General features: G+C 42.4%; 1 protein-coding gene across 7 annotated transcripts in view; it reads left to right on the top strand.

The window, feature by feature from the left end:
• RBFOX2 (RNA binding fox-1 homolog 2) overlaps positions 1–22,283 on the top strand; it is a 252,947-nt gene that overhangs the window by 192,693 nt on the left and 37,971 nt on the right. For 5 of the 7 annotated variants that reach the window (XM_054987900.1, XM_054987897.1, XM_054987898.1 and 2 more), the window contains 2 exons: positions 56–202; positions 16,614–16,667. In XM_054987900.1, coding sequence (XP_054843875.1) covers positions 56–202; positions 16,614–16,667 — 201 coding nt within the window. The remainder of the gene's footprint in view (positions 1–55; positions 203–16,613; positions 16,668–22,283) is intronic. The other 2 variants (XM_054987901.1, XM_054987899.1) reach the window with 1 other exon arrangement.

Below are 22,283 nucleotides of genomic sequence, written 5' to 3'. Positions count from 1 at the left end.
TATTGGATGGATTTGTTTCTGATTTACTTTTTGCCTTTTTTAAAAAAAACTGCAGCAGACAGAAGGAGGGGCACAGACGGATGGCCAGCAGTCACAGACACAAAGCAGTGAGAATGCTGAGAGCAAGTCTACTCCAAAGCGGCTGCATGTGTCCAATATTCCCTTCCGCTTTCGGGATCCTGACCTTCGGCAGATGTTTGGGGTATGTTCTCCTTCTCCTTTCTATGTAGCATTGTCATACAGATCTATATTTTTATATCCCACCCAGTCAGGAAGGCTAGGAATGACTAAGACTTTAAGCCATAAACCCAAAACGTGTGTTGTCTTTCAGCGTACCTTATGGCAGGTGTGTGAGAGCTGTTATCTCCAGGGCTGCAGATCTTTTTTTGAAGTCTTTGTGGTCAAGCTGAAAAGAACCAAGTGCATCTGTGCCTCTGGCAGTTGCCTGGGTGTACAGTCTGCTCTCTGCAGCTCAGGGCTGCAGATAACTTTCCCTAAGGACAAGGAGTAGCCAGTTGCTGCTAATGTGTCACCAGGAGTTATTTACTGTAGTGTTTTCATTCTGAAAGACATAATTTTGAAACCAAGTTTCCTTTTAAGAGCCAGTTCTTCAGAACTACTTAAAAAAGAATGTTAGTCCTCCCCTGTGTTTTCCATCACCATAGTTAAGGTGTGGGTTCTGGCTTCAAGCATGTTTCAGTCATTGCCCTCTGAACCTGGTGGTTATTGTCCTAGGCAAGATAGCTGTTAAGAATAGAATTGTTAGGCATGTAGATGAGCATGCCATGTTGAAGTATTCTTTGAGGATATTTTCAGGTAGAGAGGCAGGTTGTGATGGTACTTTGAGAGGGACATAGATCTCTGTTGGATATCATATCAAGCAATCAGGCTCCTCACATAAGGTCCCTGGAAAAATTATAAGTGTCAGATCCTGTTAAGGAATAGGAATGCAAGACTATCTGGGTTGTTTTTGCACCTGAGAGAGGCTAACAATGAGATCCCAGAAGGATCAGTTTTGAGATTCCAAAGTGGGTAACTGGACTGGGTGAGAACATAGTAGAAACTAAAAAATAATCTTGACTGTATTTATTACCTGATGATACAGAGTTTGGTTCAGGAAAAATATCAAAAGTCACCAAATAAGAATAACCCCTGTTATAGAACTGATGGCACAAACATGATGAACACAGCTAAAGTAGAACAGTAGCCTGTCTAGATTCTGAAATCTATCTACTAGCAGTATATAACATTATAACATTCAATTTATTTATCGCCCTTCAGGACAACTTAACACCCACTCAGAGTGGTTTACAAAGTATGTTACTATCCCCACAACAATCACCCTGTGAGATGGGTGGGCCTGAGAGAGCTCTAGAAGAGCTGTGACTGACCCAAGGTCACCCAGCTAGCTTCAAGCAGAGGAGTGGGGAAGCTTAGCCATCTTCCTTCCTTCCTTCCTTCCTTCCTTCCTTCCTTCCTTCCTTCCTTCCTTCCTTCCTTCCCTATGCTGCCTTTCCACCCAAATCGCTTTTCCAAGATGGCAAACATCTAGAACATTTAAGATAAATACACAGTAATTCAATAAAAACATATTAAACACACACAACACCAAAACCCAGGGAGGAGGCCAATAACAATTGTTGGGGATATGACAAATAGAAGAAAAATGTCTTCTCCAGCTGACAAAAGACAACTATAGAGGGACACAAGAGAGTTCCAGTACCATAACTGAGAAGGCCCTTTCTCAGGTTGTCATCTGCTTAGCCTTAGAGGACAGGGGCACCCAAAGCAGAGATGACCAGAGTGGATGGGCAGGTTCAAATGGGAGAAGATGGTCCTTAAGGTATGCTGGCCCCAAGCTGTATAAGGCTTTAAAGTATGCTTTCATTGGGCCCAGAAACAAAATGGGAATGAGTGTAGGTGACTGGAACAAGACTGGAGTGGTTCTTTTGACCCACTCCAGTCAGCATTCACATTGCAACATTCTGTACCTACTTGAGCTTCCAGTCAGTCTTCAAGGGCAGCACTATGCACAGTACATTTCAATAATCTAACGTAGATGCTCCACAGTGGCAAGATCTTTCCTGCCCAGGAAGAGCTGCAGCTGGCTAACCATGTTCAACATGAGGCCCAGTTCCAGTAGCACACCAAGCTATGAAACTGCTCCTTATTTTAACTACTAACTGTGACTAAACCAGAACATTTTTTTTTCTAATCTGGTCTTGATAGTTATTGTGGCATTGAGTTTCATAGCCTAAATACATCTTGTATCATTGATGGACTCACTGATAAGCTGTTGGCAGATCACATGATGAAATTCCTCTGAAGGTGTGCATTTGTTTTTTGCATAGTATTGTGTCACCACTTAAATACTTTGTAAATTGATGGATTTATAAAATGAGAGCAGAAAGTAGTCTACATTTCCGATCTGATAGTTCTAACATTTCAGCTCTACTTGCTCATTATGCTGACCTCAGAGCCAGCCCAGAGGTTAGTGCACTCCCATGTAAGAGGAACTGATTTCAGCTCTGATTTCTCTGGCTCCTCCATTTGAGCCTACATACCAAAGGTAAGAACTGGATTTTCTCTCACAGATCAACATAAGATCATACTGCTAAGTGTTTGAGTTTTACAGCAAAGAGGCTTGAAAGTATGCTTCTCTAAAATTTGAAAACAGTGATACCAATTCAGAATAGGAAATGAGATTCTCTTGAGGACACTAGATGAGAGAACCATCCTAAACAGATTTGCTTAGAATAATACTTGGGTCTATTCAGTGGGTTTTATTCTTAAAAAAGTGAGATTTCTCTATATCACTCCAGTGTATTTCTTTCTACAAGAACTTCTGGCCTGTGGATTTCTGCATTCATAGAATCATAGAAGGGGATCTTACAGACCATCTAGTCCAACTCCCTGCTAGCGGTGTGCGCTTTGGATTTCCTATTCGGGTTAGTAACCCGAATAGGGCCTGATTCGTATAGATTTGGGGGTTCCCTAATTGGCCCCAGCTTTGCTGAGCCGATTAGGGAAGCCCGAAGCAAAGCTTTCCGAAGCATTTCAGAACACTTCGGAAAGCTTTGTGTAGAGCAGCAGCAGCACTTTCCTTGCCCTTTGCAAATGCAAGAAAAGTGCTGCTGCTGCTTTCAAAGCTCCCGACATCTTTTTCACCCGATGGGTGGAGGGAAGAGGGAGTTTCCTCTTCCTCCCTCCCATTGGATGAAAAAGCCAGCTTGGAAGTTTTAAAAGCTCAAAGCTGCTCTTTCCAGGGCTGCTTTGAGCTTTCAAAACCCCAAGCAGGCTTTTTCACTGGGTGGGAGGGGGGAAGAGGGAGTTCCCTCTTCCTCCCTCCCATTGGATGAAAAAGCCAGCCTGGAAGTTTTAAAAGCTCAATTCAGCTCTTTGCAGGGCTGCTTTGAGCTTTCAAAACTCCAGGTAGGCTTTTTCATCCAATGGGAGGAGGGAAGAAGGAACTCACTGTTCCCCCCTCCCACCCAGTGAAAAAGCCTGCTTTGATCTTCGGTGTGCTCAGAATATTTACAGAGCATTCTGAAGCAGCTTAAATACCCAAACCCGAAGCAGCTAAATACCTAAACCCGAAGCAGGAAACCCGAATTTTTTTCCAGTGCACACCCCTACTCCCTGCCCAGTGCTGGAAAAGCCTAAAGCATCCCCAACAAGTACTTCTCCAGCTGGTTCTTAAAGACTGTCAATAAGTGGGAACCCATCACATCCCTAGGCAGCCAATTCCACTGCTGAATTACTCTTAACGTGAAAAAGTTTTTCCTAACATCCAGCTGCTACCTTCTCTCCTGTAGCTTAAACCCATTGTTTCGAGTTGTATCATCTGTTGCCAACAGGAACAGCTCCCTTCCCTCCTCTGACAACTTTTTAAATACTTAAAGAGAGTAATCATGTCCCCACTCAACTTTTCGCCAAATTGAACATTCCCAAGTTGCTCAGTCTTTCCTTGTAAGAGCTTGGTCTCCAGGCCCCTGATCATCTTGGTTGTTCTCCTCTGCACCCATTCCAATTTGTCCACACACTTTTTGAAATGAGGCTTCCAGAACTGCCCACAATACTCCATATGGTGCTTGAACAATGCAGTATATAGTGAAACAATAACATTCTGTGATTTCGATGTTATGCATTTGTTAATAAACCTTTTTATATGCCTTTTTTTGCTGCTGCATCCCACTGAGTGCTCATATTGATTGATTTGATTTGATTTGATTTGATTTATACCCTGCTCTCCCCATGAATGGGCTCAGGGAGAACACAACATCCATACAATATATAGCTTCCTACCCACCCATATCCCAAGATCTAGTTCCCACACTCTGCTACCCGGAAGTGTATCCCTCATCCAGTATGCATGCTTTGCATTTTTGTTACCCAGAAGTAGGGGTGTGCACCTGAAAAATATTCGAGTTTACTGCTTTGGGTTTACCCAAACCAGGAAAACGTTTTGCAAAAAAACTCGAAATCCGAAGCAGCATGCTGCTTCGGATTTGGGTTTCTAAGTTGCTTCAGTATTCTCTGCAAAGATTCGGAGCATACTGAAGTGATGGGGGAGGGGGAGGCCTATGCCCACCCTTAAACTCCCACTGCACCCTTTAACCCCATCCCCGCACCCCCACCCCACTTACTTGGTCAGGCTCCAGCCGCGAACGCCACACTGGCTAGCTGGCCGGCGGAGAAGGCCTCCCCTGCTGCCGCTGTTGTGCAGCTGTGGCCAGCATGGCTGGCCGGTGGAGAAGGCCTCCCCTGCCGCCACACAGCCAGCAGAGGACCTCTCCTGCAGGCGTGGCTGGCTGGTGGAGAAGACCTCCCCTGCCGCCGCTGTGCAGCCATGGCCAGTGGAGAAAACCGCCACTGCCATGCACGTGCGGCCGGCGTGGCTGGCTGGCAGAGAGGGCCACTGCTGCCACTGGACCCCAGTGTGGAGGCAGGAGGACCTCCTCCTCCAGCCGGTGCCAGGTAAGTGGGGGCGGAGAGGTAAGGATGGGAATGGAGAAGTTTAAAGGGCTCTGCTGCTTGCGAAAGAGCCCTTTATATTTAACCCCCAGGCCTCCCGAAGCTGCCCGAAGCATTACGAATGGTTCGGGAAGCTTTGATTTAGTATTTCTGAAATGGGGCCAGCATGCTGGCCCTCATTTGGAAATACTAAAGCTTTCCGAATCGGGCCTGATTCGGGTATTTTACCTGAATTGGATAACCGAAGCACACATCCCTACCCAGAAGGATAACCTGGCACCATGTTAAATTGCATCTTGTTTAAATCTACCCACTTTTCCAGTGTGTTCAGTCAGATCTTAATTGAATTCTATCCCTATTTTCAAGGGTGTTTGCTATTACTCCCAGTTTAGTATCATGCAAAATTAATGAGTAATCCCTTTGTGCCCTTGTCCAGATCATTTATAAAAATATTGAAAAGCACTGGGCCCAGGACCGAGCCCTGTGGCACTCCACTGGAGACCTCTCTCCAATCAGACATAATGCCATTGACAAGTACTCCTTAGGAATGATTATCCAGCCAGTTCCCTATCCATCTAAGCCATCCTAGAGTCCAGTCCATCAGATTTGGAGTGATTAATTTTCTATAATATAATACAAACAAAATTTCAGGTGACATATTATGACTGTAGTGGCACAGAATACAGATTTCTGGAAACACCCACTTCTTGATTTTATAATTATAGAGATACAGCTATAAAAGCATATGCTTCTAAAGACCCTGCTGGTCAGACAGTGTATATTGCATATACCTTTACTTCCTTTCTAGAGATGTAACATTATTTCATAATTGGGGCCAGAAAAACCTCATAGTTCAAAAGAGGGGTTTTTTTGGGCAGTATTTCCCCCGATTTTTAAAATTTTTCCATCAGAAAAATGGGAAAACCTTTGGGTGGGGTTGTGTGGCTTTTTCCTCAAATTTTCCCATTTTTTTTTCTTTTCAAGGCCTTCACAGCTCTACTCCTAGCCTCAGGAGTGTATATCACAATGTCTTGTCTGTATATGCATGAATTAAAATTTGAAAGCACTCTATTCTTTCACCGCATAGGATTTGTCTCTGTCAGCACCTAAAACAATGGGCAGGTGGCATCCTTGCAACTATATTATTATCTCAACCCAACTTACAGTGTTTCCTGTCCTTCAGTAGAAAGTCAGCACTTAGGATGAGTCCATAGTTTGGCAATGGTGATGCTTCAGGGATTCTCATGAATCTTTCATCTGTTGCTCAGATTATATCAGGGAATCCTTATTTCCTCTCTTGGACTACCAACAGTGGCCATATATTGACAAAGAGAAGAGGGTCAAATGCTGCATGGGGCTTTCAACAGGCATACAGTGAATGAAGCATCCAGCATGGCAGCTTAATTTTTCAAAAGAAGTCTCAGCATCTCTCAGGACACAACAGTGTACCCAGTGCATGATTTGGAACCAGTAATCTTGTATTCTGTATATTCAGGTCATGACCTGAAACAGTTCTGATAAATTCTTAGATGTTTCATGGAGTTTCTCCTCAGTGGCACATTAACAAGTATATACTTGGAGGCGGGGGGAGGGGGGGTCAGCCCTAAATTAAAGTTTAAACCATGCTAGGTTACACTCAAGTGGAAAAAATGTTTTGTAATTTCCAGTCTCCACCAAATTACTGGTTACTTTACCATCATTTTACTTAAAATAAACATTATGTCTACAAGGTTCTTTTAGTGGCTTACGTGGAAAATAGGAAGTACTTGTGAACTCCAATGCTTCTGGGTTTAATCTTTCTTTTTACTTAATGAGAAGTTTTGGCTTTCCTGGGTCTGACATAGGTCATAGGACTGAAGCCTGCCAGAAATACTCTTACTGTTTAGGCACACATGCAAGAACATGTGCCACTTTGCAGCTTGAGGTAGTTCTGCAGTTGGAGCAGAAAGGCTGACAATAACTCAGTCCTTATTCTTACCAGTACAGCATTTCTGAACAGCATAAGTAGGGCCTGGAACTATAAAATGGGATACTGAGATATTTTCCCCATTCCCTGTAAATCTTTTTGCAGTAAGAAAGCTCTTGGGTGAATCATACTGAAAATCAACCCTTTTACCTGTAGGGGAACTGATGGTTGTTATCAGCCTCTGCTGTGCGTGTCTGAATACCCTTTCTCCCCCTTTCCAATGTCAGATATGATTGTTTCACTGTCATCCGTGAAAGACTTAAGGGCCTTTGCCTGGAGTCGATTTCCAAAAATACCATGAACACAGAGAAATGGTCTAGATAACAGGAAAATTAGCCAGGAGAGAATGTCATAATGTGGGAGGAGTGATGAAGTCCCGGAGGCTAAAACATCATCTTGGAAGTCAGCTTTCTCCTGGAGCATAATCATCTAATGTTATCATGCAATCTAGCAAAGAGTAATGTTTTAGCAGTGTGACCAAGTGTTGTCTGTTGTCATTAAAGAAAGTGAGATATAGGAGAGTGAGCCCCAGAGACTGAGCCACAGAAAGTTTGACCATAAAGGGCTGCTGTGTATCGTGGACTTGAGACATTGTCCCATTCCTAATGTCTACCAGATTCTCAAGACTTGATGACTTAACAAATTCAGTGTTTTGAGGTAATTCTGCCCAGTTTGCTAATATAGATGGTCTGTTTTAAAAACCTGTGTCATTTTGACTTCAGTTGCTTAATTTACTGAGTCCTTTCTAGTGGTTGGTTTCAGATTTTATTCATTACTTTCAGGAAAAGGAGGCTGTGGTATGAATGAGGATGTCACCAAGTTCCTAGCCTATATCTGCAAATATTTTACCATAGAACTGCCCTACACCAAATTGGAATAGTGGTGATATATATTGTAAGTGTTATATCAGGATGTGTTAATTTCTTTGGGGGCAGAAAACAGTGGGTTGGATCCAGCAATCTGTTCATACAGGGACTGTGGATTGTTTCTGTTTTTCCCTCCATGCAGCATCTATTTCCAACCCAAGAACAGTTGATCCCTGAGGTTGCTGGACCCTCATGGAGTAACAGCCATTTAGGTTGATAGGCTGCAGTGAAGAGGGGGTAGGAAGCAAAATTAGTCTCTCCTTCCTCTTCTATCACTGGAGCTCCACTGACAGAAAATTATGATTCTGTCTCACTACCTGCACTTCATAGTTTCAGAATGGCCTTATCTGGAATTGATAATAGATGCCTTTTTGTATTTTGTATCTTTTGGTATTTATCTGGTTTTATTGTTTTAATGTACATTGTATTTGTATGATTTAACTGTTGTAACCTGCCCTGAGCTGGCTTACAGGGCGGGTGGGCTATAAATGGAATAAATGAAATGAAAAGGCAGAAAGGGCAATATTGCCTCCTTCCCTCTCATACCCACCAATTCACATAGCTATTACTCCATGTAGGTTCCACAGCCCTGGATATCAAGTTTTCTATGGTCAGAAACAGATAGTACTGGAAGGGGAAAGTGTGATGGTGATGGGAAGATCCATGACCATTGGTTTCTTTTCCTGATAGGTTGCTGGATGCAACCCAGAGACATTGGGAGCAGGGGAGCATAGTCTTATAGTATTTGTCTCTTAGCCAGGTTATAGTGTTTTGGATGCCCCGTTCAAAACCTTATCTGTGTTTCAGCAAACATCTTTTATTTAAAGGTGAGGAAAACAAGGGTTAAAGAACTGGGAGTTTTGAACAAAACAGCATTAAACTATTAAACTATTATTTTTGGCAACCCCAAAGCCAGGATGAAAGGAGAAGTAAGTCCCTTTACTGCCCAGGATGTAACTCATGAACTCCAGGGAGTTCTGGGTGCGATCTCTCTGTGGTACGGCCTCTTCTGAAGAAATCATCATTAGATCCTGCTGACCTGCTCAATTACTGACCGGTTTCCAACCTTCCATTTTTGGGGAAGGTGATTGAGCGGGCGGCAGAGAAGCAACTGCAGAATTTCCTGAAGGAGACCTCGGCCCTAGACTCCTTCCAGTAGGGTTTCTGCCCGGGACATGGGGTCGAGACATTGATGGTCGCCCTCACAGACGATCTCCGCAGACATCTGTATCAGGGCGGATCAGCACTGCTGATTTTGCTGGATCTGTCAGCAGCGTTTGATACGGTCGATCATGAGCTTTTGACCCACCACCTTGCCGATGTGGGGATTCAGGGGACAGCACTGCAGTGGCTGGTCTCCTTCCTCCCTGATCGGGGACAGAGGGTGGCGCTTGGGGAGAGAGTGTCATCTCGTAGGCCACTGGTATGTGGTGTGCCACAGGGAGCAATACTCTCTCCATTATTATTTAATATCTATATGCGCCCCCTCGCCCGGCTGGTGTGGAGTTTCGGGCTTGGGTGTCACCAATATGCGGATGACACCCAGCTTTATCTGCTGTTGGACGGATGGCCTGGATCGGCCCCTGATGCCCTGGATCGTGCTTTTGAGGCTGTGGCTGGTTGGTTGAGACAAAGTTGGCTGAAATTGAATCCCACGAAGACGGAGGTCCTGTGTGTGGATCATGGGGAGATGGCTTTGGGACCCCGGCTTCCTACACTTGATGGGGCAGTACTTACACTGGCCCCGAGAGTTAGGAGCCTGGGGGTGATTCTGGATTCCTCCCTGAAGATGGAGGACCAGATCACTGCAGTTGCCAGGTCTTCCTTTTATCATCTTCGGCAGGCCAGGCAGCTTGCCCCTTATTTGTCTCCCCGTGACTTGACTACAGTGGTCCAAGCAATGGTCACCTCTAGGTTGGATTACTGTAACGCGCTCTACGCTGGGCTTCCCATGGGTTACAGCTGGTACAGAATGCAGCAGCGCGGGTCATTGCTGGAGCACCGGTGTGGGAGCATATTACACCAGTGCTACGCCAACTGCATTGGCTGTCAGTGGAGTACCGAATCAGGTTCAAGGTTTTGGTGTTAACCTACAAAGCCCTACGCGGATTGGGACCGACGTATCTGAGGGACCGTCTCTCACCTTATGAGCCCCAGAGGACTCTCCGCTCTGGTGGAAAACATCTTTTAAGTGTCCCTGGCCCTAGGGAGGCCCGCCTGGTGTTGACCAGGGCCAGGGCTTTTTCAGTCCTGGCCCCGGCCTGGTGGAATGCTCTGTCTTGCAAGACAAGGGCCCGGCAAGATTTGCTTGCATTTCGCCGGGCCTGTAAGACAGAGCTATTCCGCCAGGTATATGGTTGACGCCGGGCGGTGCCCCCCCCCATGGAGGGGGGGGTTAAACCATCACCCCTATGCAAACACAGAGGCATGTATGAACCACTATGCAGTATGAACTGTGATATTTAATGCTTTTAAATGTTTTAAATGTATTATTTAATGCTTTTAAATGTTTTTAATGGTTGGGTGATGTTTGTATTTGTTATCCGCCCTGAGCCTGCAAAAGCGGGGAGGGCGGAATATAAATATAATAAATTAAATTAAATTAAATTTACAGGATCTGAAAAGCAACATTTTCTCACAGCAGCAGGAGAGGCATGAGGCACTCCATTCAGAAAGTACTGTTACAATGAGAGGCAGCCTGGATTTTTAGATTGGGTACTCTGACCCCCCCCCCCAATGGTTGAATAATGATCTTGACCTATCCTGTTACATTTAGGTCATGGAGATATGTGTATAAACTGCGCTTGGATATACTAGGTCACTCTAGAGGCAGGCACGAACCAAACTACAAACCAAAGTTCATCATGAAACGAGCTGGTTCTTGAACCATGACGAATTTTAGCCCGGTTTGTTTGGTTCATATTTCAGTTAGTCACTGCAGACAGCCTGGCACCAGTTAATCAGTTTCTTAGGCAATGGGGTGGGTGGGCTCTGTGTAAACCTTCTGCTGACCCAAAAGTGACGTTTTCACGAACAGAACAAACCGCAAAATGAGTTGAATTCGCTGGCACCTCATCGGGCTGGGGGCTTCCATGCCCCTGCATTTCACCATGATCCTACCTGTGGGAAAGAACACACATACATAATTATTTACTTGATATCAGTATAGCAACAAACTTGTCTGTTGGATTTTCAGCAACTACACCAACTACTGTGCAATTTCCATCCTGGCATATCTAAAAAGAACAAGAGACTGATTAACAATATATAGAATATTGCCACAACAATAGTGGATTAACGGCCGAGAACCTTTATAACTGTTATTCATTGTATTATATATTGGATATTTATTGCATTAATTGAGATGATACAAGTACTTTAATGTTGGAATATAAGACTGGTTATTTATTGTAAGTATTTATTGTAAGCACTTGTCACTTTAAGGGTATGCACTTTGCTCCATAACATTTAGGAATGCTTATATATTGAGTATTGTACTTTTTTTTTTTAAGTAAAGATTTTATTTAAAAAGAAAAGATATAACAATAGAAAGCACATAAACTTACACAAGCACTACAATTGAGTTTAATTTAAGCTAGTAGAAAGATATATTCAGAATATATAAGAGCACAACTAAATAGTATAATAGCTTTCATCCCCTCTCCTTAGTTGCTTATACCCAAACTTTTAATGTAAGTAATTTTTAATCAGTCATTTTTCCTGTGTTTTATCTTTGTAAAGTAATTAATTTATCTTAGTTTTAACCTAAGTGATCAAAGAAAATTTTCAATTTTTTCCAGAATTCCATTATTGGTCTATTGTGCACATAGGAAGTTAATTTAGCCATTGATGCATATTCGTACATCTTGTCTGTCCACTCTGGCATGTCAGGGCATGAATCTGTTTCCATTTCGCTGCATATAGTACTCTTGCATATAGTACTTTTCCGGTACAAGCTGTCACCTTGTACTGGAAAAGATCCCCCTGTTATTTTGTAACATTATTCGGTAAAATGTTTAGTGACATATTTTTCAGGTTTAGGTCAAACCCAAGCTTGAGAATCTTCTGCATCTCTTCATGTATCTTTATCCAATATCTTCGTGCTTTCTTTCATGTCCACCACATGTGATAAAATGTTGCATCTGTGCATTGACATTTCTAACACTGTCCACTGTAGTATTGAGTATTGTTCTTGTTTAATATTCTTGTATGGTATGATATAATTCATACTCCCTAGTAGTGAAGATTAACCCCTTTGTTTCTGTATTCTTCGGTCCGGGGGGGGGGGCTCTTTAAATTTAGATCTATATTGTTACATAGCAATAGATGTACTTTTTTACAGTACCCAATTAGACTGCTCTTTTTTTTATGAATTAGAAAATTGGTAACTTTGTAAAATAAGTGATTTATTACTACCTTTTATTATTTGTGATTTGAAACAGTTATTTAAATTGTCTTAACTCTATCAGCTTTAAGGTGCCTTTGGTTTCATAGGTACAAGAATTCTAAGCCCAGGATTTCAGAGCTCCAAGTCTTCATATAATTTGGCGGAAATCTACGTAAGAATACAGTCTCCAGTAAAACAAATCTCCGTCCTAGTGACCGCATTGTCACTGTGCCATTTTGGGGAAATGCCACAACTCTTTCGTGTAAAGCTAACAATAATTGCATGCTACTTTTGAACATTAAGACTACTTAGTGCGCACATACTGTGCTTTCTCAGTTTTTAGTAAAACTCTGTTGAGTCTTGCCTCATCTTTCTGTGTAGACTGGTATGTGTAGAGAAGTACAACATACCCTGCTTCAGGTTGGTGAGGAATAAATCTTAAAGAGGTTTAAATGTGTAGGTGAAATACAGTTGAATTCAGAATTTGGCTTAAAATTTGCCTGACTGCTTTGGCCATAGACATATGGTAGAAAAAAAACGAGTGGAAAGAGTAGTTTTTTTGTTGCTCTAGATGTCAGCTTGAGGATCTCTGTGAATCTGACGTTGCTCCAACTACAGCATGTGACACCTGTCCACATACCTTAATAGCTGACAGGAAAGTATTGGGCATCAAATGTTCCTGCTTTAAGCAGTGAAGCAGAAGAGTTTGCATCTGCCCGATAATCATGTTTGTTGAGTAGCTGTTAAAAGCATAGGAAGCCTCTTTGAATCAAAAGTAAAGTCTCCAGTGACTGCCTTCTTACTATACATGCACTGTCTAGTTTAGCACTGTCCACATAGTGAACGTTGCTGGCCAGTTTAGTTCACTACCTCTAGGGAAAGTTGTGATGTTTATAATTAACATTTAAAAGAGTTGACAACAAGACTCATAGTTAAATTGAAGGGGGGAGGGAATAGAAAGCTTACAAAGTAGGCAACTGTGTCCATGTTTTATTCAATAGCAATTTGTGGAGGCAACCCATAATGCTTGAGGCCGCATGTTCTGAAAATCATGTATACTGTGGTAATAATACAATATTTTACAGTATATCAGACCTGCCCTGCCATGGATGGTCCGGGCTAGCCCAGTTTCATCAGATCTTGGAAATTAAGCAGGGTCAGCCCTGGTTAGTACTTGAATGGAAGACCACTAAGGAAGTCCAGGGTTGTTACTGCAGGCAATCTCTGTTTGTCTCTTGCCTTGAACATCCTGTGGGGTCACTGTAAGCGAGCTGTGACTTCAACGCCCTTTACACACACCTATCAAACCTGATTCCATTCTAAACACCCTATTCCTAGCAAAGAGGGTATGAATGAGTGAATAACCATAGTATCATATAAGTGCTCTCATGGGTAATGTGATGTCATCGGAAACAATAATTTTGAGAAATGTATATTCTTTAAGGTGACAAGGTGTCAAAATGTTTGATGGTGATTTAAGACAAGCTTTAGAAGGTACGAGAGGTCTAATGAGAGGGAGCCATGCACGAGGCTGAATTAATGAAGTTAACAATGCAATCACGCAAACTTACTGGCAGTACTGTGAGTGTGTTTTGGAGGGTGACCTCCCAAAGAAGCTGCTCTTACCCCCCTCCTACTCCATTATTTCCTATGGGGGAAAAAAAGAGGCTTGTCTGTCTAGGGGTGGCATTTTGCATGCAAAATGCCCCCAACCTTCAGGGGACCTGCTCCCACCTGTCCTCCCACCCTCCACCAAGGCTCAAGCAGATCCCACTTGGGGGGGGGGATTTTATGGCCTCCCAAAGAAGCTGCTCTTAGCCCCCCCCCCCCAATACCCCATTATTCCCTATGGGGGAAAAAGAGGCTTGTCTGGCTAGGGGTGGCATTTTGCATGCAAAATGCCCCCAACCTTCAGGGGACCTGCTCCCACCTGTCCTCCCACCCTCCACCAAGTCTCAAACAGATCCCACTTTGGGGGGCCATTTTATGCCCCCCAAAGGTGGTTCTCCTGCCACACCACTTAATGTCTTTCTACTGTGGGGAAGACTTCCACAAAGCAGAAACACATGGGATTGGGGCTGCCAGTGGCCACAGCCACAGTCCACCTGCACCCAAATTGTCAAAGACCGCACATCCCCTCCCCAAAACCTAACCTCCCCTGTGGCCAGCCACTCTCTCTCTATTGATTCCTGTTATGGGAAAATCCAGACTCCCATAGTAGGAACACACGGAATGTGGCATCTATGGCCACAGGCACAGTCCCCCTTTTAAATCCACCCCCCAACAGCCCCACAGAGACACCCTCCACAACAGTCCCACACTGGCCACTACCCCAAGAGCAGGCTGGCCAGCCATCCCCTATTGTTCCCTATGATGGGAACTTTTAAACTCTCTTTCCCAGGGCAATTATGCACAGCCCAGGGATGCCATAATGGAGGGTACACTCTTGAGTGCAAACTCATCCCTGTGAAAGCACACCTGAACCACAGACATCCTCCCTAAAATTCTCCCACCAACTACAGAGATAGCTGACCAGCCAGCCCCATTGTTACCTATGATGGGAACTTACTTCACACCAAAGAAAACACAAACACACACTGAATAAAGTTTTTTAAAAAATATTTTCTAACTTTCAAAGTAGAACTAGGCAAAGTATTGGGACACATTACACCAGCAGTCTCCCACACAAAAAAATAACACAAGTCACTTAACATCAGAGAATCACAAAAACACAATTGCTGTCAAAAAACTCTTTATTTCGTTAACTGCTTCAGGTTACACAGCAGGAGGGCACAACAGGGCATGAAAGCAGTCTACTACACAAAAATAACACAACTCACTTCACTTCAGAGAATCACCAATAACACAATTGCTGTCAAAAACACTTTATTTCTTTAACTGCTTTAGGTTACACAGAAGGAGGGCACATCACAGGGCATGAAAGAAGTCTCCCACATAAAAATTACACAACTCACTTCACATAAGAGAATCTGTTACTTCAGGCAATCATACCATGGGGGGCAAACCTCTGTCCCCTCACCTCAAGACAAGTGGATCTCTCATTTGAAAGCCTCCATTCCAGAAACCAAGGACAGAATAACAAAAACCAGATAAATGCACTTCTCTCACTTCCCTGGCACAAACAGATAAAATAAACCCAAGCTAGGCTTGGCATAGGTGTGACCCACCCAGCGAGGCCCAGCAAGGCCTAGGTCCACTGTGCCAGGGTAGGCCACAGAGTAAAACTGAGTAAACATGCAAGTAGTGTGGCCAATCTTCCAGATAAATGTGCTTCCCTTGCTGTCCTGGACCAAAAAGTTAAAAATGAAGAAAGTAATCCAGGCCTCAAGAAGACCCAGACCCACTTTGCAGGCAAAACCAGTGTCACAGTGTGAAGCATTTTAACCAGAGGCAAGTAGAGTGGCCCAGCATCAATTTAAACAAACAATGTCCCTTCCCTTCCTCCCATCTCTCCCCTAAATAATAAAACTCTCCTACCAGTCCTCCTCTCTCCTGATGTAGTGAGTCAGTTGATCCACAGCAGAAGGCAGAAGTCTACTCAGTCCAGTCCAAGAAGGTCAGGCCAAGGCAGAGACAGTGAGAAAAAGCAGTGTCTCTCTCAGTCTCTCTCCAGCAGCAACCAGCAACAGAAGAACAGAAGCTGGCCCAAAGTCCAGCCTCTATTTTAAATCCCGTGCTGCATCTTCTTCCAGAGAATCCATTGGCTGGAAGGAGGATGCAGCAGTGGGATTGGACACTCCTAATTCCCCCCTCCCTCTTCCCCCTTGTAGTACTACTCTATCACTCTTTCCTGCTCACCCCTCCCCTACCTGAAATTGAGGCGGGAATCTCTTGCTGCTTGCTTTGCATTGCATTTTGCAAATGCAATGCTAGCAAGCATCTTGCAAAGCAAAGATTTCCGCCTTTTCTAGCAAGAGGGGAGGGGTGAGGAGGAGGTAGTGAGTCGGAGGTAGTGAATCACTCACTCCTTCTCCCCCCCCCCTTCAAAGAGCCTGCAGGAAGCTTTAGCTTCCTGCAGAATGTTGCTAGCCGCTTGCAAATGCAAACAGCTAGCAAAATGGCAATTCTCTTATTTCTGAATCAACCTGAACCGATTCGGAAATACCTGATTAGGTATTTCCAAACCCGAATCAACCCGATTCAGAAACCTAAATCGCACACCCCTAGTCTGTACATGGCCCCATTGTATAATTTTTTGTGATTTGCATTCTAAAGCCATTGTTCAGAATATTGATGGTTTCCTTTACAATGGACACTTCAGTTGCTTTATTAATTTGTTCTTGGTTGGGAGAGGGTGGGATTGGAAATCTCTTAATTTGTGAGGTGGGAAATAGATTACAAATTTTAAAAGGATAAATGAAATGACCAGGGTACATTTTCTTCTCTTTTGTCTTTACAGCAATTTGGCAAAATCCTTGATGTAGAGATAATCTTTAATGAACGTGGCTCCAAGGTAAGCCCTTTGCTTTTATACCTGATTTCTCTCCCCTACCCCTCCACAGCCCCCTTCATTTGACTTGACAAGGCAGCTTGCTCTCCAGAGAACATATTTTCCAGAAAGAACTGGAACCAGGCAACATATATGGCAAAATTATCTAAGGAGTTTGTGTTGCCTTTCCCCATAATTACAGGTGTTGAGTACAGCCACTACCTGTCTGTTCTAATGTTCTCATAATTTCTCCTGTGAACGATCAGGATCCCAAAAGTTCAGGATCATATAAGAACAAAAGGGGTTACTGAAGCCATTAGGGGGTACATTTTTTTGCCATACTTCAGAATAGTGTTTGGGAAAGATTACTCTTACAGGACCCCCCCCCCCCAAATTAAAAAACCTAAAAATATATTAAGTGGGATATAAGAGGTTCAGAGGATATCTTGAATAAAAGAAAGTTATTCACCCCTTTGACAACATAATGGACATTGCCAAAATGTTGGTTTTTCGTAAATAATTTGTATAGCCTTCCAAATTTCTAGAGTAACTTTTTTTAGCTGCTCGTGATGTAATAGGAAGATAGTTTTGTTGAGGGTTAATGCCAGTTAAACTCTCTGGAGAAAAAATTACAAACATTAGGGTCTCAAGTGCAGTGATTTTGAGTGATACTTTCCTAACTGGTTCTTATCACAAAATCAGTCTCCCTTCACTGAAGAATTGATGTGATTCTCTCTCTGCCCAGTAGGTCCAGCACTGGAATAGCAGGGAGTGTTGCAGGTCAGGAGCAAGGTGCATTGGCAGAGCTCTGTGGGGGAAGCTTGCACAGTGCATGTCTATACTATGCTTGACTTAATCAATGCTAAGTTTTCCACTTTTAATTAAAAATGAACATCTGTCTCCCCTCCACCCCATCACTTGACAGTTTAAACGTGCAACTTGGCTAGTACTTCATTTTTAAAGTATTAGTAGTACTTTTAAAGTACTTGTAGTCTTGAGGTTCATAGCCCTGCTTAGTAGAACCCTTGTTGGATTTCTGTCTTCAGGTTTAAGTTCCCATCCATGTTTAGCATGTTGAAATTCCTCTACCTGTGTTATCTGAAAACCAGAAAAGGGATGATATCATATATGCAACTGCCTGTTTTATATCTCCACTAAATTCTGATATGAAATATATACATCGCTACCTATAGAGAGCAGCAGAATGGTAGCAGGCTGCACTTTGGGAACCAAAGGGAAGCTGTGCTTGACCGTTCTTAGTTGTAGGTGCTGTGTGGGAAAAAGTCAGCAGGTGACCTGAAAGGTTACTTAGGAGAGCAGCAGACTGAGCAAAGTCTTGCAGGCAGGCCATCTGAGTTCTGCAGCCGTCTTCAAACTGAGCGTCTCTCTTTTACAACTTATCAGAAGCAAGGCACTAAATATTTTCTTTTCCTCAACCCAGGTTTGATATTAGCTGGCCAACACTTTATATGAATTAGATTTGCTGCAGTCAAGCGCAAGGAAACTTATCTGCAATCCCTTCTCTTTAGGGAAAAAGGATGCAAAAATAACAGACCTGTCAGAAACAATAATACACTTAATTCAAGCCTGTACTGCTATATACTTTTGGTCCTTCACATCACGTGCTCTGTCTCCCTCATTCCAGACACAAACACACCTACCTCTTTGTCCAGAATCTTCTGTAAATTGCAAAATTCTGACTATAAATAGCTAACTCTACAGCTAAGTAAACCCAAGACTTCTGGTTTTCAGTTAAAACGAGAAATATTTTCTGTGATTTGTTACAGAAATTTAACCCATTTGTTTCATGTAGTAAATACTTTGCCCATATAGTTGCTCATCAAATATTAGAATTTCTAAATCCCACTGGTCAGATTCACAGAAGTTTATCAGTGATTTCAGAACTGATGCTTGCTGTTTAAAACAGTATAAATGGGATTCAAGAAACTCTGCCAAAATTTCTATGGGTTATGCCATTGAATATTTAGCAGGGCATCTGGGATTTGCACTTCTTTATAAAATTATAGTTTAACCATCCCAGTGAAGAAACAAATCTTTTTAGGGGACCCCCCCCTCACTTGTTATTCCACTTTCTTTTGCAAAAGAGTATGCCAAAACTTGAATGCCTTTCTCCTACCCTATGGTTTCTGTTCTAACCTAACGATATGGAACCTCTTTTTTTCTTTTCTCTTGGGAATCGGAAAGCAGATGCTCCTGCTGCCTGCCTTGTGCTGTGTTCTCAATATTACCCCTTCCCTCCCTGGGTTTCTAAAGGGTGTATTCTTGGATATGTATTTGATAAATGAATGTTTAAAAGGTTTAAACCAAATGTTTAAAATGTAAAAACCAAATATTCATGGGTTTGCCCCCTCACTGGTTTTTTGGAAGCTCCTCATGGACTGAGCAGATCTTTATCCCTTCATTACTGGCAAAAGGTCCTCTGTCATAATTGTTCCCATGTTGGTAAATTTTAGAATTTCTGAAAAATTTGCATCTTAACCCATTGGTCCATCTGAAATGAAACGATAACTTGAAACTAGAGGGTCAGTGGTCATGGTGCATTTTGTCTTTCTGGTGTTCACAGCATTTTAAAAGATTAATGCTTCCTATGAGCACCGCACCTTAAATTTTCTTTCTTTCTTTCTTTCTTTTTTTTGTAATTTCCCTGGAAAATGAGGAGGTGAATCTATTAAGTATCAAACGAAAATTAAGAATAAACTGTAGTTTTCAGCTATTTTAATACAAATTTCCTTTCTTTTTGTCCCATAGTGCTTCCTTGTGCTTGGTAATTGTCATATGTCCTTGTTAGTCTTCCAGTGGCAATGTTCCTGTTGGAACATCTAATGAAAACGAAGTGGCTTTTCAGCTCTGGACTCTTCCAGTTTCCCTGTGAAATTACTTAATTTGCCCCCAGATGGAATAGTTTGGTTTCCATGGAAACTAGTTTGATTCTCTTCAATTTACATTAGGGTTTTGATTAATACAAATTCCTTTAGATTAGGGGCACTCAGAGTTTGCCACAGTGAGTCTACTTGAAGAAATTATTTGAACCAACCATTCACTATATAGCCTTTCTGTAATTGAAAGGGAAGAAATATGTGGATAATATTCAGGTTCGTGGCCCAATCCTACTATATAAAACGCTAACCATTTTCCAGATAACTCGCTTCCTACCCTGGTGTGCCTCCAGAGGGCGCTGCTGTGGAGGGAAGCCCAGAAGAGGCAGCCCGTCTCTCTGAGAGCATGCCGCGGCAGGAAGCCCAAGCCAGGATCAGGTGCAGAACAGGTGGCAAAGCCCGCCCCATGCATTCACCCAGCTGGGACCAGGAGCAGACAAAACTACAATGCAACAACCAGGGTCACAAAAAATCAAGCACTCAATGTAAATATATTGTTAGTGTATTTTTCCAAAAAGTGCAAAAGTGCAAACGTGCAAAGATATTATTACAAAACACAATATAACAACAATTTAAAGTGCATATTTCATCAAAGCAGGGGTAGTCTATCGGATAATTAATCAGTAGATAAATTCATAAAATCCAAAAAGTTCATCACTGGTGGTGAGGAAGTGCAAAGAGTGCATGGAAATTGTCCATATGTCCAAAGCTGGAATGAGAACGTGTCCAAAGACACCTAGCCGACGGGCTTTAGCTTGCTGAGGTAATTGCATATCATTCATCATTTCCCCTGAACTTTGGATTTCCATGTTTGTTACTAGTCAGGGTATAAGTTGACATTGCTCATTGAAAGCTTGTAGCTCCGCGCAGTTATGCATAGTGTAATGTGTCTGACTTTGAGAATTTTCTCTGTAACACAGCTGTTTCTTGTGTTTTATGTGGCTTAAAATACACTTAACAGCTGCAAATATCAGTCTTAGAACCTAAGGAGCATACATTGTATACTATTCATGATTTGGGTGAGATCTTTACACGTGATGTGTTTTGCCATATGGGCATGGAGCAGGGGTCACTGGGGGTGTGGGAAGGGGAGGTATTTGTGAATTTTCTGCATTGTGCAGCTGGTTGGACAAGATGACCCTAGAGGTCCCTTCCAACCTGATGATTGTATGATAGAGTTCTTTGGGGTATAAATTGGACTAAACCAAAAGTGTAAAAATACCTGTATATGACTAATTTGATTACAATAAGATTTGAACTGTTCTAGTCATGGACTTCTGTGGTCAGGCAATGTAGTATGCATATTAAAATTATGCTAATCTTAAAATACAATAAAAATGTACTCTTTCTTATGGCATCCCATAATTGTGATAAGTAAACAAGAGTGCAGTTCATTGAACTTTTAATTGGGTCAGTGTGACGCCTGGTTCATACCTGGTTTGCATTGTATTTTAGCTTGGTCAGTATCACTTTAAAATAAAGTCCCACCTTCCTGCTGTGCATATCTTAAAACTTTTGGGTGTTAAAATGTTACATTTATATAAGTTCTGAACTTGGTTCAAATAACAAAAATACTTTTATACAATTTTGAGCTTTTTATGTATTGTCCCCCTTTAAAGTGAAATGTTGGTTCTTTAACTACAGCATGTATGCATAACCTTTGTCATCATCATACTTCTTAATATGACACAGAAATTTTGCAGAAGCTAAGCAGCTCCTAGTCTGGTCAGTGTCTGGATAGGACTATCCAGGGATAAAAAACAAAGTATGCGGCCTTGAGTTCTATGTAAGAAAGGCAGAATACAAGCAAAACAATAATACAGTTCCTTGAATTTGGACTGTAGTATATTTTTCAACGGGAATTTCACTTCCCTTTTCTTTCAATGCTCACTTTAATAGCAGTAGCCCCCCTCCCTCTGACATGAAACAGTTCCTATTGCTCATCTCAGATGGATCATGAAGGATGGCAAAAGATGCATTTAAGCTTTTGAAGCAAGCAGCCCTGACCCGGGGATTTTTTTTTATTATTAATTCAGGCTTCTGGGTGTTGATTGAGTCTTTAAAGTGTGTCTGTGTGTATATATATATATATTTTAAAAACTGAAATTATGGAAAGTCATTTCCAGCACGATAAGATAAAGATGCTGCTTCTGAGGTGAATGTTCTAAACACAATGGGAAAAAAAATCAAGGGTTAACAATGCATGGATTTCAAGGGGCTCCGTTTTAGTTTACTTTGGTTTTTAGTTTTTGTTTTTATTTTTTGTTTTTATTTTTTCTTAATTTCTGTGTTCTGGCCACACCCAGGAGAATCGTCTGCTTTTGATTTCTCCCTTTACGGTTACATGGTAAATTTTCTTTCTCATTCTTCAGAGATGGAAACATTTTATAAACTCTGTATAATTATTATTTTTACACTGCTCATCCTGTTGCTTGTTATTTATTGCAGAATCTGAGGCCAGACTAAAACGGTGCTGGTTATTCGGTCTCTTGGGGGCCCTTGAACAGCTCCTGAAAGAAAAAAGGCCTGCCATTGGGCTGCAAGTTGTTTCTGATTATACCCGAATCAGCCTTGGCGATCAGTGGGGTGACAGATGTCTTGGCCAGATCACCTCACATCCAGTTTCTGATTATGGGAGATGTGCCTTTAAGAGTCAGCAGGTTATATAGGCAGATCCGCTCATATGCTCAGCTTGAAGGTTGTTACAGGAATCTCAAAATCAGCAGCAAGGTCAATTAAAAAG

The sequence above is a fragment of the Eublepharis macularius genome, chromosome 9 (genome assembly GCF_028583425.1).
Source record: "Eublepharis macularius isolate TG4126 chromosome 9, MPM_Emac_v1.0, whole genome shotgun sequence".
Taxonomy (NCBI): domain Eukaryota; kingdom Metazoa; phylum Chordata; class Lepidosauria; order Squamata; family Eublepharidae; genus Eublepharis; species Eublepharis macularius.
Note: the sequence above shows the minus strand (reverse complement) of the source record. Positions and strands in the feature narration are given on the sequence as shown.